The sequence below is a fragment of the Engraulis encrasicolus genome, chromosome 15 (genome assembly GCF_034702125.1).
Source record: "Engraulis encrasicolus isolate BLACKSEA-1 chromosome 15, IST_EnEncr_1.0, whole genome shotgun sequence".
NCBI classification, from domain to species: Eukaryota; Metazoa; Chordata; class Actinopteri; order Clupeiformes; family Engraulidae; genus Engraulis; species Engraulis encrasicolus.
The window spans coordinates 10,825,135-10,846,058 of record NC_085871.1 but is presented as its reverse complement, the minus strand read 5'-3'; the positions used below and the strand labels follow the sequence as shown (position 1 = coordinate 10,846,058).

At 41.5% G+C, this 20,924-nt stretch overlaps 2 protein-coding genes across 2 annotated transcripts; one reads left to right on the top strand and one right to left on the bottom strand.

Annotated features, from left to right (window-relative positions):
* Positions 1-320: 320 nt before the first annotated feature.
* LOC134464819 (P2X purinoceptor 7-like) lies at positions 321-2,526 on the top strand (the record flags this gene model as incomplete). The annotated part of the gene is made up of 4 exons (XM_063218153.1): positions 321-837; positions 1,137-1,206; positions 1,899-2,053; positions 2,385-2,526. Coding segments are annotated over exons 1-4 (474 nt in total), but the record flags the coding sequence as incomplete, so codon positions are not given.
* LOC134463765 (uncharacterized) lies at positions 2,292-6,648 on the bottom strand. Its single transcript, XM_063217028.1, has 10 exons — positions 6,581-6,648; positions 5,598-5,892; positions 5,203-5,485; positions 4,840-5,014; positions 4,657-4,733; positions 4,298-4,478; positions 3,410-3,658; positions 3,148-3,319; positions 2,812-2,960; positions 2,292-2,706 (listed from the first exon to the last, which is right to left on the bottom strand). The coding sequence occupies exons 1-10, from the start codon at positions 6,612-6,614 to the stop codon at positions 2,528-2,530; spliced, it is 1,794 nt and encodes a 597-aa protein (XP_063073098.1). The 5' UTR covers positions 6,615-6,648; the 3' UTR covers positions 2,292-2,527.
* Positions 6,649-20,924: the final 14,276 nt, after the last annotated feature.

Genomic DNA, 20,924 nt, shown 5'->3' with positions numbered 1-20,924 from the left:
GATGGTTTTGAGGGCACGGTTGTGTTGACAAAGATTTGTGGACTTTGATAGCGTTGTTGTATATGACAGCCACGTGAATCATGACGCCGTCACTACTTTGATTGCGACCAATGCAGCAGAGCTGAGGCGAGACACTCCAAGCATTTCCGAAGACTTCCTTGTGTCTGAGAACGTACGTACGTACGTCCAAAGGTTGGTCGCGACTTCGGTCGGTCTTGCGTCTAAAGACCAACTGAAGACCAACTTAAGATCAACTCAAGAGCAACTTAAGACCAACTCAAGAGCAACTTACGACCAACTCAAGACCGACTTACTTAAAGATCGCCTCTCAACGTTATTTCATTAATATTGCCGTGTTCCCCAATGTTATTGAATGTGTTACGCGTTGGTCCCGTTTAAAAAAACGCTGTGGTTATTTTGTTTCAAGCTGGTGTTTAGGGCCGGAAAAATGGCTTGTTCAGAAACGACAGGGTTTTCCGGCTTTCAGGGCTTACCCTCATGAATATGCGTGACGCGATAAGTAGGTGTCTCTGATTGGCTCCCTCTCATGAATATGCATGACGTGATAATGAGGTCTCTCTGATTGGCTCCCTCCCATGAATGAATGAACCCGCCTCCCCCGCTCGCGCTATGTACAACTTTGGGAAGCTGCAAGCTGTTAGCTAGCTTAGCCTACCGGTACTTGGGTCCGTCTGCTGGAAAACATTGTTTTTTGGACTAAAATCTCAACATGTCTTCAGAGATACAGCCATATATATATGATCCTGAGTCAGAGGACGATGGAGAGGTGGAGGAGGAACCGATTCCTCATCGTTTGACGATGAACGTTTCGGAATGGTAATCTCAATGTTTATTATGTTCTTGTCGTGTTATTACAAGTATGCTTAGCGTTTTAACAATCGCTTTCAACTATGCTTTCTAATAATAATAAACAATGTTGTGACCAAGTTCTGATTCTGTAAGCGATCTTTTAGTATGTTGATGTTACAACAACCAGAAAGGGTCTTCCTGCTTAATTCCTCCTCTAAAGTAGTGTGCTTGTCTTCAGATAACAGTTCACCAACACAGAATGATCGTTCGGTAATATTACACCAATATGAAGACAGAAATTGTCTAATACCATTCATGTTTGTTAGGTGTTCATGCGACAATTGTGAAAGAATGCCGCTTGAGGAGGAGAACATTTGCTGCCGTGAGATTCCCCAGGTACGATAGACATTTCATCTCTTGCTCAAAAGCTTGTGTACAACCGTGTTGGGCAGTAATGCATTTCAAAAGTTACGAACTACTACAATGCATCACTTTTCGCTGTAATGCGGTAATGTAAGGCATTACAGGGCAAAACATTTACTACTGTAACATTTACTACTTAGTTACAATGCTATTAACTCAAGTTGCAATGCATTACAATGACCTGGATTGTGGTGGGTCAGAAAGAAGCTATTCCTGAACCTGGTAGTTTCAGTCTGCATGCTGCCAAAGTAGCATGTAATCAGTAATGCATTCGTTTTTGAGTAACTTGCCCAACACTGGTGAGCAATATGCATCATACTCTGATGCTTATGCAGAATACATTTTTGAAGTATAAATGAAAAAGAAATAAACTGTTTATTTCCAACACAAGAGGTAACTTGTCTTAGTAAGCAAGCAGATCCATGTACTTCCGTTATGATCAGCAAACGGTTGGCTCAAAAGGGTTTCAGTGTTTTTCAGTAACATCACTGTCTCTCATTGGGTGGAGTGGAGTAAATGGTGTAACAACTATGTTATGCCATGTGCTAGTGTTATAGGTACCAAAAACATATCTATTTTTTTAACTTTGGACACCTCTGCACTTGTGTGATGATGGGTAGCCTTTGTCGTTGATAAATGATACACATTCATGTTCAACTTTTTAGGTAATGACAAGACTGACCGATACCATCACCCCTGTTGCCTGCATGAGCCAACACCCTGGACTGGAACCTGTGTGCCTAAATATATATGCACTGCAGAAAGCCCTCAATGACTTCCGGACAGACCACGGAAGCCTGCGAGTGAGAGGCTACCAAAGGTACTCGTTCTGTAAATCTTCAAAGTTAAAACGGTGTGCACAGGCATGCTGTAGTTGTACTATACTCACTGCACTGTTTAAGTGGCAGTAAAATCAGTCACTTCTATTGTAAAACACACAAATCATACACTACACATCGCTACTTATTTTTTTAATCATTACTCATTGTTCCAGACTGAAAGACATACATATCTGTGCACAGTGATTTATGAAAAAGAAATAACACCGGGGGCTCCTGTAAGAAATCGTGCAATTTATTTACAAATGTTACATAAAAAATGCAAAGGCACAACATTGACAAACGGTGTATACAACAATCTTTGTCTTCCAGACGATGCCGGCATCTGGCCTACAGATGCTTCGTCAGTTGGTGCTGGGGCTGGCTGGGGAGAAAAGTCCGCGTTGTCATCCCGGCATGTGTCGTTCGGCGCATCAGACAGGAGTTTCCGGACACGGAGGGCCAGTATGTAGGCTTCAGGGCTGCCCTTGATTGAAGCGGGATCTGTAGGATTCTACAGCTTCTGCCAGTGGAGGGTGGTGGAATGCTGAGGACAGGGGATTCGGAACAGGAATCTTTTCCAGCTCCTCCAAGTATGGCTTAGGGTTTGGGATGACCTCCTCGAACAACAGACTCATCATCTTGTGCACGTAACCTGGGAAATATTGTTCAGTGTAAATATGTATATCCTTTAAAAAAATAATTTGTTACAAATCTAACTTTTCAGTGAAAAGATCAAAACAATTGTGAAATATCTTACGGTATGTTGCTTTTGTCTTCACTGGCTTCACAGAGTATCCTCCCTTTTTGGCCTTGGGGTAGTGGATGCTGTATCTCAAGGTTCCTTTTGTGGTTCTTGCCTGGGTCCGCCCTGCATTTTCATTGAAGTGAAGTGCTGCCAGATAGTGTCTGTAAATCAAATTTAAGAAGCATATGGTTAGTGGCCCTGTGACCTCAATTGAGCATAACCATAGCAAAACGATGCTTTACGAGTAGGAAAACACATTTCTTTTTGGAAGATATAGACATTGCTATTCGTGTCACTGGCACTACTGCAAACATGTTGAAAAGGCTGGCGTTTACAAACATATAGTACCTGCACAGCATTCCGATGAAAGGAAAGACCACATTCTTGGGTGTGAACCGCAACATCAGGCTGTGAAAGGCTTCCAGAGTTGACGTCTGGTACCGGGAGCTTAGTTTCTCCACATCATTGAGAACCCTCTTGTTAACAAGAATCTTCTCCATCCTCTGTATGGCTTTGGTACCTGAAAAGATAAAGCGCAATGTAAATATCTCTTCAAAAGGCATTGTCACAACATGCGGCGAGTTCATAATAAAAGTATAACAATAAGTACCTGGTTTAAACCACTTCTTGCGGTCTGTGCTATTGCGGTCAGGGTGGAGGCATTTCGGGAAGATCGGGTTGTCGTGCTCGTGTTTGTTTTGCATATGGTTCATCACAGATTTCCACTTGGCAAGTTTTTCGGCCCCAGAGGAGGAGGATGTTGCACACCAGTACACGTGGTTGCTGATCCCTCGTTGCCACTTCTTCACCACCTCACAGTCCTTCTCTTTAGCTGCTTTTGCCACCTTCTTGGACAGACCTGAGAGTCACAAGAGGTATTAGTGTACTTCACACTTGTCATCGGGGGCAGATTAAGAAGTTATGGCTCCCTGGGCCAGACACCGTCTTGGCCCCCATACCCCCACAAAAAAACCATACCTTGACCCTGCTAATCAGACATGCTAAGAAAACTACACACAGTGCTCACAGCTAGCAGGTAATGGGACACTATGATACACCCCAGTCCCCCATGCTAGAGAGTTCGGGTGCTATAGAACTTTAAACGTATGCAGTGTGTGCGCAGAGGGACAGCAACACATCTTTGCCAGAGGGTGCTGTGGGTGGGTAGAAAATTTGTGTAGGGGGGTGTCGGTGAAAATGTTGTGTTTTTAGATGCAATTACCTGCATTCTTATAAATTTCAGGGCAAGGAATGGCAACCCGACTCACTCCCTCATATTTGGGATGTTGAGATGACAAAATGAGTGTCACATGGCCTATGCTGAGATTACTATAAGCCCAAAAGCGCAACTTTAAATGCCGAACCCACCTAACGGTAATTATGCCTACACAGAAGTCTCATAGGCCTGTTCATTAATCCACCCCTGCTTGTCATGGTCATACATATGAGAATCCTACGTGGAATTAAAAATGCACTTTGTAACCCATAAGGTACTGACCTTTCTCCAAATGCCACACATCATAATAATGTGTTATCTTGCGGTCTCTGAGGAACTTCTGGATCTGGGGGTGACGGTCTGTGACAATGTAGTCCACAGCCACACCCTTCGACTCCAACAGCTGCAGTCCTCTTGTGAGTCCCTCTTTCTCCATATTGTGGCTCCCACCGACTTCATTGCTCTGCGAACACATAGAAAGGAAGTATATATTGACTTAACACAAAGCTTATATATATTGCCTAGGACGTAGTGTTGAGTTATAGAGAAAGAAATGTCAGTGAGAGTGAAAGCAGAGCAGATAATGGGCAATGCGAATTGTGTAAAAATGTCCATCATTCTATACACAAGTGCCCACTAACCTGTACTAGTTGAAGGTCAATGATGCTGTTGGTCTCCAGATTCATAAGACTGTAAGTTCCATACTTGGCACAGTGTCCTTCAAATACAAAACAGGGCTGTTATTCAAATTTCATCACACATTTGGGTCCGTATTGCAACAGTTATACATGATGTGTGCAGATAGACAGATGGAAAGAACTAACCAGGTGAATCTGCCCTCATGTCCCCGCCAAGCTTGACTTTTTTGTGCCTCAGAGACTCCACTTCAGTGTCTTGAAGCTGGTGCCATGAGTGAATCACTGCCGGCTCAAGGAAACGGTTTGCATGCCTCCGGAATGCTGAGTAACTGATGTTTTGGAGGCGCATGGCTTGAAACATCTATAAATGAAAATATATATGTAATAAATAAAAGACTGAGGCAGCTAGTTTTGGTAAACCCTGCCACATGGGGTAATACAAGCTTTATTATTTCATTACGCAAGCAATGAGTTACTTATGAAAAAGTTATTCAAAAACTACACCAGAAAATCCATAAGGTGTTGAAATAAAAAAAGAGTATACTTTACCTTTTGCACTTGATAGAATGATGATCCACTGAAATATACGGCTGCTGACAGTTGGATGTTGCCTACTGGTGTGCTCTTAATTAGTGGCTGGCTCTTCCATTGTCTGAAGAACTCACAGTGGTGGCAGATCTGGTCGATGGATAAAAATGTTCCTCGCCTGTATGTTTTCAACTCTGGTGACTTGCTGCACCTTGGACAGCGCTGGAAGAGTTCCATGATATTCTTTTCAAAAACTATGTATTTTTTGTCGGTGTGACCAGTTGTTGATGTTGAGAAGCTGTCACTATTACAGATAAGACGGAGAAAGAGAAGGGGAGAGAACATTAGTTTGACAATAAACTCTTCAATACAAATGTGTGTATTAATGTCTGATGAGAACATGCAGAAGCACTTACGAAAGCTGTGACGATTCTGTTAGCGTGGTCATCGACTGTGCAGCAGGGTCATATGTTGGATCGTGAGGATCAGGATCAGGTAATGAGAGGGTGTCAGTGACGTCAGCAGCAGCTGCAGCAGCGCTGGTGGTGGCCTCCTCCTCCTCCTCCTCTTCCTCCACCCGAGGTCTTTTAGATGGGCGATGTTGAACGGGCCTTATGGGTGTAGAGGATGGTGGGCCCCATGGTGCATCAGAAGTGCCTACTCCTTTGCTTTCACACTTCTTTGCGTCGATGTCGCAATCAAATTGGACTTCTACAGTCAACAAAATGTGTGTTACTGACAGAAGACACTACACACTTTCACATACTGCAATGCCATAACCTGGGTGTTGGGCAGTAATGCATTACAAAAGTAATTAATTACTGCAATTTTTTGCTGTATTGCAGTAATGCAAGGCACTACAGGGGGGGATCTGTAATAGTTACTTAGTTACAATATTAAATAACTGAAATTACAAATGCATTCCAATGACCTGTTTTTTAGGGGTATACAGTGTGGTGGGCCAGAAAGAAGCTATTCCTGAACCTGGAAGTTCTTAGTCTGCATGCTGCCAAAAACACCTCCGGGGTTGGAGGTGAAAAATGCATGCCTCATGAGATTGCTTCACACTGCAATAAATGACCAGATCTATATCTTGGCCTATTCTTTTTATGAGAGTAACTAAATTAATGCAAAAGTAGTGTAAATATAGCAATGGTGTAGTGTAAGGGATTTGGAAAAGACAGTAACATGTAATCCGTAATGCATTACAGCTTTTGAGTAACTTGCCTAACACTGGCCATAACATACAGAAAGGAGCAGTATAGTAGGGCCTATAGTAACTGCAAGTAGCTACACATTCTGGAATAGCATTTTGCTTCAATTCATAATGATCTGCCTCAAAAGAAAGAAATGAAATATACAGAAACTGAAACAAAAATGTAATGTATAAACAACAAACCTTTGCTTCTCATGTGAGGGCCTAATGTACGCATTGACACCTGAGTAGTGCGCGTCGAACGGCGAGGTCGGTCTCTGCTGAGTGGCAACATGGGTAAAGGGTGGCCTCAGTACTTGAGATGTGCTCTGTAGACAGAAAGAAAACGGGTCCCCAAAGCATTAGCATAACAAATGTGTCAATGACTGCAATTACACATAGGTGAGCTGTGGTGAATATTTTGGAACAGTTTTAGAAACACAGGTTTAGAAACTAGGTACACGTGTGCAGACATCCAAAGTTCCAAAAACTCATTTCAGGGAGATTATCGACCCTTGACACCTCAGACAATCAGAACGGCATTCGTGTTAAAAGGCGTGTATATTAGTGTGCTTTATATCGTCCAGTCTGCATAGAACACCTGCCTGCGATTTCTACTGGGACTTTTGCAGGGCGCACAAGTAATTATCTTTCTCTGTCCCGCATTGCCAATTGGAAAAACGTAGGCTACATAGTCTAAAACCAGGGATATTTTATCTGACTCGCGGGCAACGGGGAGTCGCTTTCAATGAACTTTATGGACACTTAGGATGTCTGCGTGTGTTATTTGGAAATGACCCTTGAAATGAGCACAGCTGCGTCCATCTTCGAGTGCCTGCGCGACCATCCGTAATGGCGATCTGGAGACAGTGATTGTACTGTGCGCGGCAGCTAAAGCCAATCACCCGATAGTTCAAAAATACCTACACTAACCAAAGCTTTGCCACCATTTCGTGACTTCGAAACATAAACGAATGAGGAGTATAACGTTATACAACAGGTAAACGCAAATTGGGCGTGTTAGTAAGCAAGAAGCACTTTCAAAGCCAGGGCAAAGGGGCGAAAAATAAACACAATTGTTTTGTTTACTCGTTTGAACACACTCCGGTGAACTGCGCGGATTAATCTGAGTTCAGTAGCTCAAAAAAGGGCTCAGTTGCATAAAACATTCTTTTTTGTTTTACTTAGCTTGGTCACTATCGTGCTGATTCAGAACTGGAGCTAGACACACGCCAGTCAGTGGCTGTGGCTATGTAGCTCTAATTCTACCCATATCAGGCTGCCACAGAACGAAACAAGCATGTTGTTAGCCTATTGTAACAAAACACTGGATGCAAAACTTCATAATCCACGACTTACCGCTTGTGGGCTGGTGCCTGTTCTACGTGATGGTATTGACCCAGGTCGTAGAATCAGCCTTGTAGCGAAGCCACGGCTATATTCCCCCATGTTAGTGAAGTCGCTGTCCTGGAAATGTGTGGAACACAACACTAGCGTCTTGTTATATTTAGCTGGTTGTGATGTCCCATAGATGAACTCCAGCCATTTCTTCCGATCATCCTCCTTTTTGGGCAAGAAATGCATCGATGTCGATGCTTTAGTGCCACAAATTGCACACGAACGAGTATGTTCTGCCATGCTAATAAACAGTTAGCTTACTTAGCTTCTCAGAACCGCGGGTCTTCAATCTCAACAACAACTTCCTCTGGGGGGAGGTTCTTATCAAGGGCTCTGGTGAGGGCGGGGAGGGCAGTTTGGGGGTGGGTTGGCCCCTCATTTGCATTAGGAACGCCCCGTTTCGATGTGACGTACGAGAGAAGGGCTTTTCTTATTCGCTCCAGAAACTGCATAATTTATTTAAATTAGGAAACGCGCCAAGGGGAGGTGACGCCCCACTATGGGACCTTGGGTGTTTGTGTAGCTATGGGTGACAGTCCGTTTGACAATAGAAACAGGTAAAACCGGGTTTTATGTGAAGTTGGCCTTTAAGATGGTTAGCAACGACAAGAATCGAGAAACGGAGTCCAGGACTATAGATTTGTGGGATGCTCAGCAAAGTTGAATTTTCAAGAATCTGAGTTTGTAAAGAACCGTTTTGAGTTTCCAAACAGACACTGTGTGTAAACACTGCTATTTTTTAAACATGCCATTTCTTCACTTTCTGTGAAATATAACATTTCAGTAGGCTACTTTTCCCAAAGTTCTTGCTTTGAAATAGATCCCTGGATTTTTATCTTGCTTTGGTTAAAAGGAGTCTGCCAAATGCAATGTAATGTACAGTAAAATAGAATGTGCAGTGTCTGCAATGCATCTGTACTCTGCAATGCATTTGTACTTTGTACTGTGACACTGCTATTATTTTGAGCATAACTGTAAGTTTGAAACTAAAATGTCAGCAGTAAAAAAACATATTTGGCCATGAAGCTCAGGCATTTGGCAGAAGATAATAGGTGTTGCAGCGCTTAGTCTTTAGGAAGGCAGGGGCATCTTTTATTATGATAAGTAACACTGCATGGCAAATTGAGTAGGCCTATAGATTTGGCACAGGTGTTAATAGCCTTGATATAGGGCCAGGAATGCTGTTGTCTTGTTATGGTCAATCAAGATAAAACACAGGTTAGAAAAATGAAGTTTATATTGTTGACAACATATAAAAGAGAAAATCGATTAAAAAATGCTTTATATGAAATGTTTTATTTGGATTTCAATTCCATTCAAGAGCTCTCTTATTGCAACAGTACCTCAAGTGAATGCACACAGTAAAAATGTGGTGTTTCTGAGTATTATTGAGTATTATACCACAGTGGAAAGTCGAAGACCATTAAGTCAGGATGCAATTCTGCAAGTTGACAATGTAATTTACTCAATATGAGCTAGAACTAACATTGAAAATGTTTAAACATTTTAAACAAAATGAGCAAGTCAGGGGCTTATTAAATGCCATCTTCTTACAGTAACAATGTTCCACACAATGGCCTGGATGAACGAAGATCACATGCCAGTGGGTCCACCGTGCAAGGCTATGACCCGCTTGATGACTTCTTGCTGGTGAGCTACGTATCTATGGCAGTTCACTGGGGTGAGTTTGTCCTTCCAAAACAACTGTATTGCAGCTTCCAGTTCGTCTTCAGTCTTGGGTTTGGCCTCACATCGAATGTATCGTTTCATTGAAGCCCAGACCAACCGGATGGGGTTCAGATCTGGCGACCTATAAGAACATGGGAACATGGACAGGTCAGTCTTTTTGTTGCTGTTCATTTGCCTGTCGTTATTGTTTTGTTGCCGTTTATGATTTTTATCATTATTATAATACTTACTGTGCTGGTGTCGGCACCCAGTTGATCCCCTCACGCGTCATGTAGGCTCTTACGCTGGCAGCCGTGTGTATGGGATTGTCATCTGACCAAAAGATAAATTAGGACACATTAGGAAGATAATTAATCACCCGTCATACTAGTTTTAACCCCTTTGTGCAGAGCCTATGTTGTGAACTTACTGTCCCAAAAGTTTTACGTAGCCTGTTAGTGCAGATGTTGACATGTTGTAACTTACTGTCACCAAAGTTGTACGTAGCCTGTTAGTGCAGATGTTGACTCATTGCTGAAATTAGTCCATTATCATATGATTACATCATTATGACATTTTCAAGACCGCTAACAGATTAATGGACATTACAAGTTTGGAGATAATGAGGTTATAACATTTGCTCTGTGCAAAGGGGTTAAGGCTCTCAGTAATGCCATAGCAATCTCAGTAATGTTGTTATGGTGTAGCATAGACTGAATGGGCCATCAGGCCCATGTACAAAGAGGCCACTCATCTTAATGGCAATGGATGCAATAGAAAACAAATATGGTATACGTGCTACCTTGGAAGAACACATGATGAGGCATCGGGAAACGATCCCTCATGTATGGAACAGCCATTTTTTTGATGATCTCTTCTTTGTAGAACGTTCGATCCATATCACCTGTTGGATGAGTAATGTTGTCTTATTGGTTAATTTAACATCAACATCTCATAACGTCATCATTTTGCAATTACAGTATATTTATTCTCAGACCTCTCATATAGAAAAATACACAAAATCTACACAATTATTTACCTGCACATGGACTACTAGAATTGTTATATTAAGGCACATACTAAAATGCCACATTCCTTATTACCTTTACATACAAGTAAGACACGCATACACAATATTCTTTAACATACACATGTACATGGACAGTGTATGAGTGCCTACTAATATGGCACATACTATAAGTGACCCATCTTGTATGGAAATGCAAGTTTTTAATACACCAATATATTTTTGTATGAGGCTTGTTTGGTTGACCTTTGAACCCACCACTCACCTGAGATAACATATGGACCTGGCCCATAGCATGAGATTCCGGCCCAGACGCTCAGTTCGATGTTCGGCTGTTTCCCTCCAGGTGGTGTTTCCACTGTCACAGTTGTCACCCCGGCGAAGAAATGATAGTCGAAATTTTCATAATCAGCCCTCCAGTCTTGAGCTTGACGTAGACGTGCTTCTTTGATTTCTTCCGACATCGCTGCCGTTGTTGAAATGTCTCTGTAAGAAATGTTACTGTTGTGTTGAGTGTCAGATCACAGTGATTTGGAGGATGCTGTTCCATTATTTATTTGATTTTTTTATGACTATGAATACACTTGATGTTTTAACAGGACTGTCCTCAACTGTATCCCCAAGAATATAAATAAAGGGTTCCATTCCATTTACACATTTGTTGTAAAGGTATAAGGTACCTGGGCATCCCAGAGTTCCTTTCGGGATCCTGAACCGCCTTTCCCACTGTGCGTACAGGCATTCTTATGTTGTGCTCTCTTTGCGGATGGTCTCTCACTTCTCTTGGCGATGAAGAGCCTTCTGTATTCATCATGGAGTCCATGTTTTCCAACACCTCACTGAAAGATAAGTATTGGTTCAATTCATAGTTTGGTCTATAGCACTTTGTTACAAACATTTATAATGTGAGGAATAAAAAGACACAGGAACACTTGATTATGTTTATGTTAAGATTTACATGTTAGCCACGAATTCATGTCTATTTGTATTAGTGACTTATTGAAACAGTGTTAATGAGGACCTAGTAGCACCTTACCACACATCTTATAAGTCACATACATTATTCACACATCCATTAAGCATGTGGCTTACACATGAACCGTATTCTAAATTGTTAGCAAAGAAACCTACGTGGTCTTTATCCATCTCCTCACATGGTGGTCAGGTCGCCAGTGACGTCGGATAGTGGCCAAGCAAGCTTTGACGCCATGATTCTTCTGTAGGTGTTCAGCGATTTCACGGGCCGTCCAGCCCTCTGCATGCAGGTCCTTGATGAGCTGATTGTGTTTCACGTAGATCACCTTCATCTCTGACACTGCCATTCCACATTTGAGCTCCACTATTTATCTTGGCCGTGGGTGTGGATCGTCACGCCCACACCACACCCCTTCACAGCCCCTCCCCACTGAGGGTCTGGGATGGGCCAACCTCAGCACGTTTTACACTCTTTACACAGTTAAAAATATAAGTGTCAGTATAATTGTAACTAATTGCAATTGATGGACAACAATTGGTCCCACTCAAAACAAGATTTTATCTTACTTTTATGTCAGTGTAACACTTGCGGTGCACATTCTGCTCAATATTGTGACTAGGCCTACACCATCATTTTCAGTGGTGTTAAACTACACTGTAAATACACAACGGCTCCTCAAAGAGGCTGCAGCTTGATCTTTTCAGCTGAAACTGTACAGTAGGCCATAGTTTCATCATTCTCAACAGGGATGACAACGGGGGTGACATGGTGCACCACTCTAAAGCCTGCAATATGAATGGGCTTGCATGCCAATGAGGACCCAAGTTTGAGTCTTTACTCTGGCCTGGGTCATTCCCCTGCCCTGACCCATCTATTTTCCTCAGATTCTTCCTTTCATGGTCTTCCTATCTACAACCAAGGAAACAAAGCCCATAAAAATGCATAAAACAGTGATGTTAAACACGTTTTCTTTTTTTTTTTTAATTTATATTTTTAGGGCACAAGGTATTTAGTCATGTAGGGTTTGGGTGTCTGCATGCAGGTGCTAATAGCTGTGAGTGGCAGAGTGCTAAGTACTGTTCCAGAATGCAGGTATGGTAAGTGAATGGGCATGTGTTAATTGGGGCAGGTGGTAGTAGCCTTGGCATAGTGTCATTAGTAGAAGAATGCAGTATCTTTCATTATGCTAAGTCAAAAGCATCAATGGCCACTCAGAGTAGACTATGGGTTTGGGGCAGGTGTTAAGCTTAATAGTCTTGGAAGAGTCAGTCATCCATGTGTCCATAAAGAAATGTGGCGTGTCTTTTGTCAGGATAACAGAGCATGGTATGGTTTGGCTTCACAGGTCTGGAAGCAGTAGACAGACTAGGCCTAAATGATGACAAGAGAAAGCAATGCACATAGTGTTATTTCAATTTCTACAATATAAATAGTGTATGTTCAATATAGAGTACAGTTTGAGAGGCAAGTTCTTGTGTTGTGTGTTTAAAGGCGGGCTGAAATAGGCAAAATGAATAAAATGTTTGATTTCATTAGTTACAGTTTTAAAAATGATCTTATTTCAACATGATTTACAGACGATATTATATTGTTTACAAATACAATTACATTCCAATACTTTGCAAGCCTCTTTTTAAAAAAAAAAATATTTTTTTGGTCTTTTACGACTTTATTGACAGGACAGTTTGAGAGGTGGACAGGAAGCGAATGGGGAGAGAGATGGGGAGGGGTCGGCAAACGACCCGGGCTGGGAATCGAACGAGGGTCGGCCGCATGGCAGATGAGTGCCCTACCGGTTGGCCACGGCAGGGCCATGCAAGCCTCTCTTATGTCTGCACTACCTAGCCTACCAACATTTCCAGTGGTGTTAAACTGCACTAAATCAGGGGTTTCCAAACTTAACCATGCCAAGGCCCCCCATATACCGGTCGATTCCAGCCAAGGCCCCCTTTACATGGGTCGTGCCGCACTACTTTTCCTCTGCACCCCCACAACCACAGTCCTAGGCCTGTGAGTCAGTGCCCCACTATATTAAATTAACTGATGGGAATATTGTGCACCTCAATTTTGGTTTATTTTGGTGTACATTAGTTGTTCAATTTCTTCAATAATTTATTTTAATATTCCCTACCAACTTTCCGTGGCCCCCCTAGCATCCCCTCGCGGCCCCCCAGGGGTCCCCGGCCCCCACTTTGAAAACCACTGCTCTAAATATGCGAAGGCTCAGTGCAGAGAGAAAGGCCTTGTTACGTGCTCTGGTCTCTAGGACCCATTTTCATATTTTTTTTTGCTTGAGAAAAAATTGTATGAATCATTATTCTATCATATTGAGATTTACTGGCCTTGGCTTTTTTTGTGAGAAACTTGATTCATAAAACAGACTGACCACCTTGGACATTTGAATTACACAGGGGTACTCCCGTGTCTGGTGGACCCATTGCATTTGGGGAGCTTATGAATCAATATTATCTAAACTTTTTGATACAATACTGATCAGGCGTTGTGTGAAATATGTGGGAATAGAGAGCTTATATTGTTGGGTGCTCCAGTTATGCAGTAATGTTACAACCTTGCGTGAGAGGAGCACTAGTGGCTCAATCCGATAACTCAGATTGACTTAACTCTTTTTCATCACTGTCCCCTCATCTTTCTTTCTCTTTACTTCTCACCCTCAAAAACATACACAGAAATTCACAATGCAACAGGATGAGGACCCTTACGAAAATTGACCATGCTAAACCACGGTTTTCATGTTTTTTTGAGCATGGTTTGGTTTGGTTTGGTTTTTTACTATGGTTCAATCATGGTTTGACTGGTTTAACTATACAACTAACCATGGTTTTACTCTGAAATCTAACCATGGTTTTACCACGGTTTATAATTATTCATTAAATTACACTTAGCTGACACTTTCTTTTATCCAATGTATATTGGTGACAGTCACTGGTGCCTTGCAATTCAACCATGGATGGAGGTGTAGGGAGAGGTAATGGTGGGATTTGAGACTGCATCTCTGTGATCTTTAGTCCAACACCCTAATCATTACACCATGGCTGTGAATACGTTTTTTACTCTTTTTGGGTAACCATAAAACCCACAATTAATCCTGGTGTTTTGAGCATGGTTTGTGAGTATGGTTAAACCATATCAGAAACCATGCTGAAAAAAAACATGAAAACCATGAATAATGGTTAGTCAGGAACTACGGTTTTCATGGTTACCTAAAAAAAACATGGATAAGCCATAGTAATACTATGGTTGGTTCAGAGTACTTACAGTAGAGTAACCATGGCATACCATGGTAAAACCATGGTTACTACAGTAAAACCATGGCCGATTTTCGTAAGGGGAAACCGGGGAACATGAGGGTGCACAGAAGCTAGGATTTTTTACTTTAAAAAAAAACAAACAAAAAAATCCATAGGCCTGGGTTCAGTGGACTTCTTTGTAATGAAAACGTAAGCACCTTACAAGGGTTAAAAGTAACTACAGTAAGTACATTTACTCAAATGTAATCTGTTATATAGGCCTATTATGACATATGATATAATTCATAGTTTCAATGTGTCTTGGAGCTTCATGTCATACCAGCACCTGCCACTTGGGTTTTGTCCTCACCTTTGTCCATGCCCATGCCTAGCTAATGTGGCCATAGCAGGCAGGAGTTTACCATGTCAATAGTTGGCATTCCTGAACATTGGCACCTTCACAGTTGCCCATAAAAAAACATGAATTGTCCAACCATACACAGCACCTGCCACTTTGTTTTTCATTCTGGCCTTTGTCCATGCCCATACATAGATAATGAGCCAAGGCAGACAGGTGCTTACCATGTCAATGGTTGGCATTCCTGAACATTAGCACCTTCACTGCTGCGTTGTCCATACAAAATCTTACCATACATTGCCACCTGGAATCTACTGTAGTAATAAAAACACAGCCACACATGAATGAATGAATGAATGAATGAATGAATGAATGAATGAATGAATGAATGAATGAATGAATTGCCCACATTTTACACTTTCACATACAATATTTATTTGGATATTTAGCTGGAAATGCAAGATACTGCGTAGAAATGAATTCGTTGAATAGTTAAAAAATGTGGGTCATGAATTAGGGCTGTAACTATATTGTATCGAATCGAGAAAGGAGTCAGTATCGTGATATGACCTTTCAAAGTTTTGTTACCCATCAGTTCAAAAAACAACCACATGAAATGAAGTGATAGTGTTTCCTTTAAAAAAATAATAATAAAAAAAAAAATATATATATATATATATACTGTATATATATATATATATATATATATATATATATACATATATATACTGTATATATTCAGGGCTTTTGCCTTTATTTTTGACAGGACAGTGGAGGAGAGACAGGAAATGAAGAGAGAGGTGGGGAAGGATTGGCAATTGAACGGAATTGAACCCAGGTTGCCAACGTAGTAACCCAGTGCCCTACCGATAGTGCTTCCAAGGTTCAAATCATCATCATCATTATTAAATTATTACTAGCCTCAAGGTTCCTGACACGGGTACAGGCGGCATGAAGAAGTGCATTGACAGGATCAACGAGTACCTCCGTTCACCACCTCGATCTCTCAATCCTTGCCAATCAGAGGAGCCTGCCAGTTGGGTCAGTTTACAGCAAGAGATTTAAGAATTACTGCACTAATGGAGACTGTACAGTCTTATAAATAAGACTGTGCAATGTTCATTCAGAACACAAGACATCTCATAACCTCCGCATTGCCTCACTTCAATGTATTGGCTACCCCTACTACTACTACCACTTTGGAGAGGCCCAATTAGGGCACCTTATCAGGACACTGAAATACACAAGGGAATGCTTGTGCTTCGTGCAGTGCTTAACATCAGCAATAGTGCACATGTAACCAACGAAACCCTGTATGAGGGAATACCAAGGGTGAGCGAGAAGATTGCTGTAAGGAGAATGAGACTTGCAGGACATTGCCAAAGGCACCAAGAACTGCCAGCCAGCAAACTGGTGCTGTGGGAACCATAACGAGGGTGCCGGTTAAGAGGACGTCCCACAGTAACATATGTGGACATACTCAAGAGTACCAGCGAACTGAAAAGATGTATGGAGAATCGGGATGACTGGAGGCAACGATGGAAGGCTCGTCTGAGGACCTAGAGGGAACCTTCATGAAGTTTCTACTACTAGTCCATTACTATGACTATTACATCATTCTAGGCCATTTTCATCACTTGTTTTGTTTTTTTGTTTTTTTGCATTTTTAACATTTGTATGTCTGTATGCAGCTTTATGCAATATGTTTATGTGTATCTTGTATGATGTGTAAGCTGCTCAGCACCTTAATTTCCTTTGGGATGAGTAAACGTTTTACTTTTAACCTTTGAAGCAATATCTTGACTGTTGTTTTCTTTGCAGCATATCCACTTCCATAGACATGAACCATTCTACTGTATTACAATTTGTATACATCAAAGTTACATGCATTTCGACACATACTTTATGATGACTTTATGATATGATGTACCTGTAGCCTATATAGGGTATATAGCTATTTATAATCTAGGCCTATATGCCATATTCAAGTCAAGTCAAGTCAAGTCAAGTTTATTGTCAATTTCTTTACATGCACTGGTCATACAAAGAATTTGAAATTGCGTTTCTTGCTCTCCCATGCAGACATAGACTAATCTAGGTAAGGACATAGACAGTATAGACATAGACAGTACTCATACATGGACATAGACAGTATGGACGTAGACATTGCTCATACAGACATTTAAAGTGCAAGACTGGACAACAGAAGACTTGTAGAGAACATACATTAAGAGGAGGTATTTTGTTGTTCTTTTTCTAAAAGTCCTTTATAGCGTTCTGACATAGTAATAGTAGCATTTGAAGAAATAAATAATTAAAAAAGGTTTTTATTAAATACACCAGCAGCAGTATGTGTGTGTGTGTGTGTGTTTGTATGTGTTTTGTGTGCGTGTGTGTGTGTGTGTGTGTGTGTGTGTGTGTGTGTGTGTGTGTGTGTGTGTGTGTGTGTGTGTGTGTGTGTTTAGTGCAGGTAGAAAGTGCGGTGTGCGTCTGTGTGTGTGTACCTGTGTATGTGTGTGTGTGTGTGTGTGTGTGTGTGTGTATGTGTGTGAGTATGAGTTGTGTGTCAGTGTGTGTATGTTTGGGTTTAGTGCAGAAAGTGCAGTGTGCTTGTGTGTGTGTGTGTGTGTGTGTGTGTGTGTGTGTGTGTGTGTGTGTGTGTGTGTGTGTGTGTGTGTGTGTGTGTGTGTGTGTGTGTGTGTGTGTGCATGTGTATGTTTTGAGTTAGTGCAGGTTGAAAGTTCAGTCACAGATGTAGTAGTGCAGGTGGAATGTTCAGTCGCAGATATGGTGGTGGGGATGAGGGGGGGGAGCGTTGTCAGTGGCCTGGCTGGCTAGAGGCTGACAGTGAAGGGAGAGTGGGTTGAGTGTTCAGTATCTTGATTGCTTGATGCATCGTGCTGCTTGCAAGCCTGGTGGTGCGGGAACGGAGGCGCCTGTACCTCTTTCCAGAGGGCAGGAGGCTGAACAGTTTGTGTGCAGGGTGGCTTGTGTCTTTGATGATCACAATCAACCATGGTACACATCTCACCTCCATGAAGGAGAGCGCGCAAAATTCTGTTCACAATGGGCGCTAAAACAAGCACAATAGCCAAGCGAAATCTGTGATAAAGATGTCAGACAGACATGAAGGCACCACAATTATTCCTGACCCCTTCCCAATGGGACACACTGAAAATGGTTGAATATGGCTGCCTGGAGATGCTACAGCAGAAAAGGAGTCTGTTGCCCTTTCACTGATGTGCTTTGGTTAGACACAATGTATGTGTGTCTGTGTGTGTTAGGCCTATGTGTTGGCATTGCGCAGCCTACTCTCATGCAATTGTGCAGAATACAACACGAATCAAGGACCACTTTGACGGTGTACTTAGCATGTTTGTGTTTTTCCACGTGGATATGCTCAGGGCTAGACTGGCCATCTGGCATAGCGGGCATTTCCCAGTGGGCCCCACACCCTCATGGGCCCCTAATCTCAGAAATGTTAAAACAAAAAAGATTCTTTTCATTTTCTAAAACAAAAAAGATGATCATTTTTCTTAACATTTTTGAAAATACCGGTGAGTCAATTCTGCACTGCTAATTATGAGGGGCCCCTTAAGCTAGAAGTGCCCAGTCCCTATTTCTCCCCCAGTCTAGCCCTGGATATGTACGCTGTGTGAAATGAGGACTGCACATGCGAAAATGTGACCAGACCAAAACAATTCTTAAACTTAACCTGTCAGTATACAATCAAACCTATTCCCAAACTATGCCCAACCCAAAACAATTCCTATACCTAACCGTCAGGTAAGGCATGTGTTTGCAGTGCACGTGTATTTTGTCTGAAAAGGCATGTCCACACCTTCACTTTGGTGTAGAGCACAACATGAAGATTTGAAAGAGCATAACCCTCAACATGAAAGTGGCATCTTGCATTGTACCATACCATTTCTCATGAGACTAGGTAGCATTGCGACATGCATGAACAGCAGGCATGCTCCAGCATTTTCTTTGAGGAAATACAACTTAGTTTAGTCATTGTGGCGATTACACAAGCCCATGTACTCAGGGTTGTTGACAGCTTTTACTGGCCCCTGGGCAAAATCATTTGCAAAACATAAATGGGAGCCAATTCTGCCCCCCACCCCCCCCCTCTTTCCAAGGGCCTGGGCCGCATGATTACAGTGAGGCTAATGCTATTGTGCAATCCTTTTTTTTTGGAAATAAATAATGTTTAATATGTTATTGCTGTTGCATTCTACTTTTTATGGTGAAATCCAAGTCTGGGAGCAGGGTTAACTCAGAGTTCATTAATTACTTTGAGGGGTGCTGCTTGACCAAATAAAAATGCCAAATTAAACAGAAAATAGCGCACCTTGCATCAAGTGTCTGTCTTTTGAGCACAGACGCATTTCCGCTTGTGCCCACTGAATAAAGCACATGCCGGAATGTGTCTGTGCACAAATAAAAGACACTTGATGCAAGGTGCGCAATTTTCTGTTTAATGGTGAAATCCAAGCCTGAATGTGCAATTACCAAGTGAATTTCGAAGAGCTACGATTAATCTTACCAAATTTAAGTGGACAAGTAATATGCAGGTTTGTTGTTTTGGCAGTTTTTACCTATTTATCAATATATTTAGAAGTGATCCAATAAAAAGCATAGGTCTATTTTATACTATTCCTTTAATCACCCACACATATGAGCCCATAGCCATCTTGCTTACATCTATAGTAAAGGCTACCCTCCATTGACTTAAGAAACTTTACTCTTCTTAAATCCATAAAGGAATACTAACCTGAGATGTTTGATTTTGTATTTATTGATAGGCTATTTAAATACTCTTGAAAAAGCAAACTGGCATAATATCATTATCCACCCATTCTTTACACATTTTTTACATTTCCCATTAAATTGTGTAAATTTCATCATAGGTCTGTGAAAAGCAGTGCTAAAAGGCATGTTCATACTAGTATTTACCAATATCAACCAGAAGTCACCACCTTTCAAATAATCATCAAAAACATTTTTTTATGATAACATTAGCCTCACTGTAGTTTGTCTTCTGTCCCTTTGTTGACAGGCATGTGTACTGACAGGAAGCTCCACCCACACTGTTGCTGACAAGTTTTTGCTTCCCCACAAGACGTAACGGAATATGCACACGTCTAGTAGATGTAGTACATGTGATCCATCATCCCTGCACGTAAAGTTACCCTGGACTGCTCAAGTATAAAAACTGTTTGTTCAGAGACTCACACAGACTTCTACTGTTTGTATTAGTATATTCTGTGACAGAGCGACACAAAGTACTCATAAAGGTAAGTTAAAACACTTTGTAATATGGGTTACTGGTTTAATTTTCAAACTTTAGCCACACTTATTAGGCTTAATCTAATATTAGATCTTTTAATAGTAGGCTATTTGACAGAGGGTTTTGTGAGAGAAAGAGAAAAAAACATGATTCATTATTTGTTTTATGTAGAACTGCCACTGATTCAATTATGATTTATTGATTATTGATGTTAATGTTTTAATTTACGTTGACTCTAATTCTTTCTTGTTTCCTTTCTTTTTACTTTTATTTTTTGTGAAGCACATTGAATTGCATCTGTGTATGAAATGCGCTATACAAATAAACTTGCCTTGCCTTCCCTTACGTAGGCCTATACAATAATTTGCTATTCTTGTTTATGTTTCACAGCGTCTTTCAAGATGAGGGCTGTCATCTTATTGCTTCCACTGCTGATGTGTGGTGGGAGTTGCAGCAGTCAGCAGACGGGCAGGGAGAGGAGGGCTGCGACTACTTCTCCTGCTGCTGCTACTGCTGATATCTCTTGCATGCCGGACGTCACTGCTGAGTTGGAGGAACTAAAACATATGGTGGCACAGCT